The sequence below is a fragment of the Monoraphidium neglectum genome, assembly GCF_000611645.1.
Source record: "Monoraphidium neglectum strain SAG 48.87 unplaced genomic scaffold scaffold03514, whole genome shotgun sequence".
In the NCBI taxonomy this organism is placed as follows: domain Eukaryota; kingdom Viridiplantae; phylum Chlorophyta; class Chlorophyceae; order Sphaeropleales; family Selenastraceae; genus Monoraphidium; species Monoraphidium neglectum.
This window is the reverse complement of record NW_014010115.1, coordinates 1-551: the sequence shown is the minus strand read 5'-3', so window position 1 is coordinate 551 and position 551 is coordinate 1. Positions and strand designations below refer to the sequence as shown.

At 61.9% G+C, this 551-nt stretch overlaps 1 protein-coding gene across 1 annotated transcript; it reads right to left on the bottom strand.

Annotated features, from left to right (window-relative positions):
- Positions 1 to 12: 12 nt before the first annotated feature.
- Positions 13 to 345, bottom strand: MNEG_12918 (hypothetical protein; the record flags this gene model as incomplete). The annotated part of the gene is made up of 1 exon (XM_014038609.1): positions 13 to 345. The coding sequence occupies one exon, from the start codon at positions 343 to 345 to the stop codon at positions 13 to 15; it is 333 nt and encodes a 110-aa protein (XP_013894063.1).
- Positions 346 to 551: the final 206 nt, after the last annotated feature.

Sequence of the window (551 nt, the reverse complement as noted above, 5' to 3'; positions counted from 1 at the left end):
AATGATTGCTGCCTATATGGCGCTCAATTCAGCTCTGTTGATGGTGTCGTTCTCAGGCTGCGCCGGGTCCCGCGGGTCGATGGCTATATCTTGTTGCTTCCCGCCCCCAAGCAGCGCAGGGATGTAGACGCCCGCGCCCATGGCAATGGTTTTGCCTTCAGCTCCTCTATTGCGGGAGGTGCCTTCCCCTGTATCCTTCAGCACGCTCCCATCAGTGTAGACCAGGGAGTCGGGGTCATACGCTAGAGGCTGGGGCGGGTCGAGGGTTTTCTCTGGGGCGTGAATGTCCCCTTCGCCCAGGTGCGCGGGGCGCTGTTTTCCCCCGCTGGCGTAGTCTGGCCTCATTCGTGTCACACTCTTTCCCAGCATGGCGTGCCGCTGCCCCGTGGGTGGTCCCTGCTACCGAGCTGCTGGCATGCACAGGGGTTGCAGAGCCTCCACCATTCCAGCATGTTGTGGCTGTCCAAGCACCCCAGCAACTGCCAGCCTGAGACGAGTTGCCAGATGGTTCATGTGGTGTTGGCCCGCATACATGCGCATGCCCGCCCGCC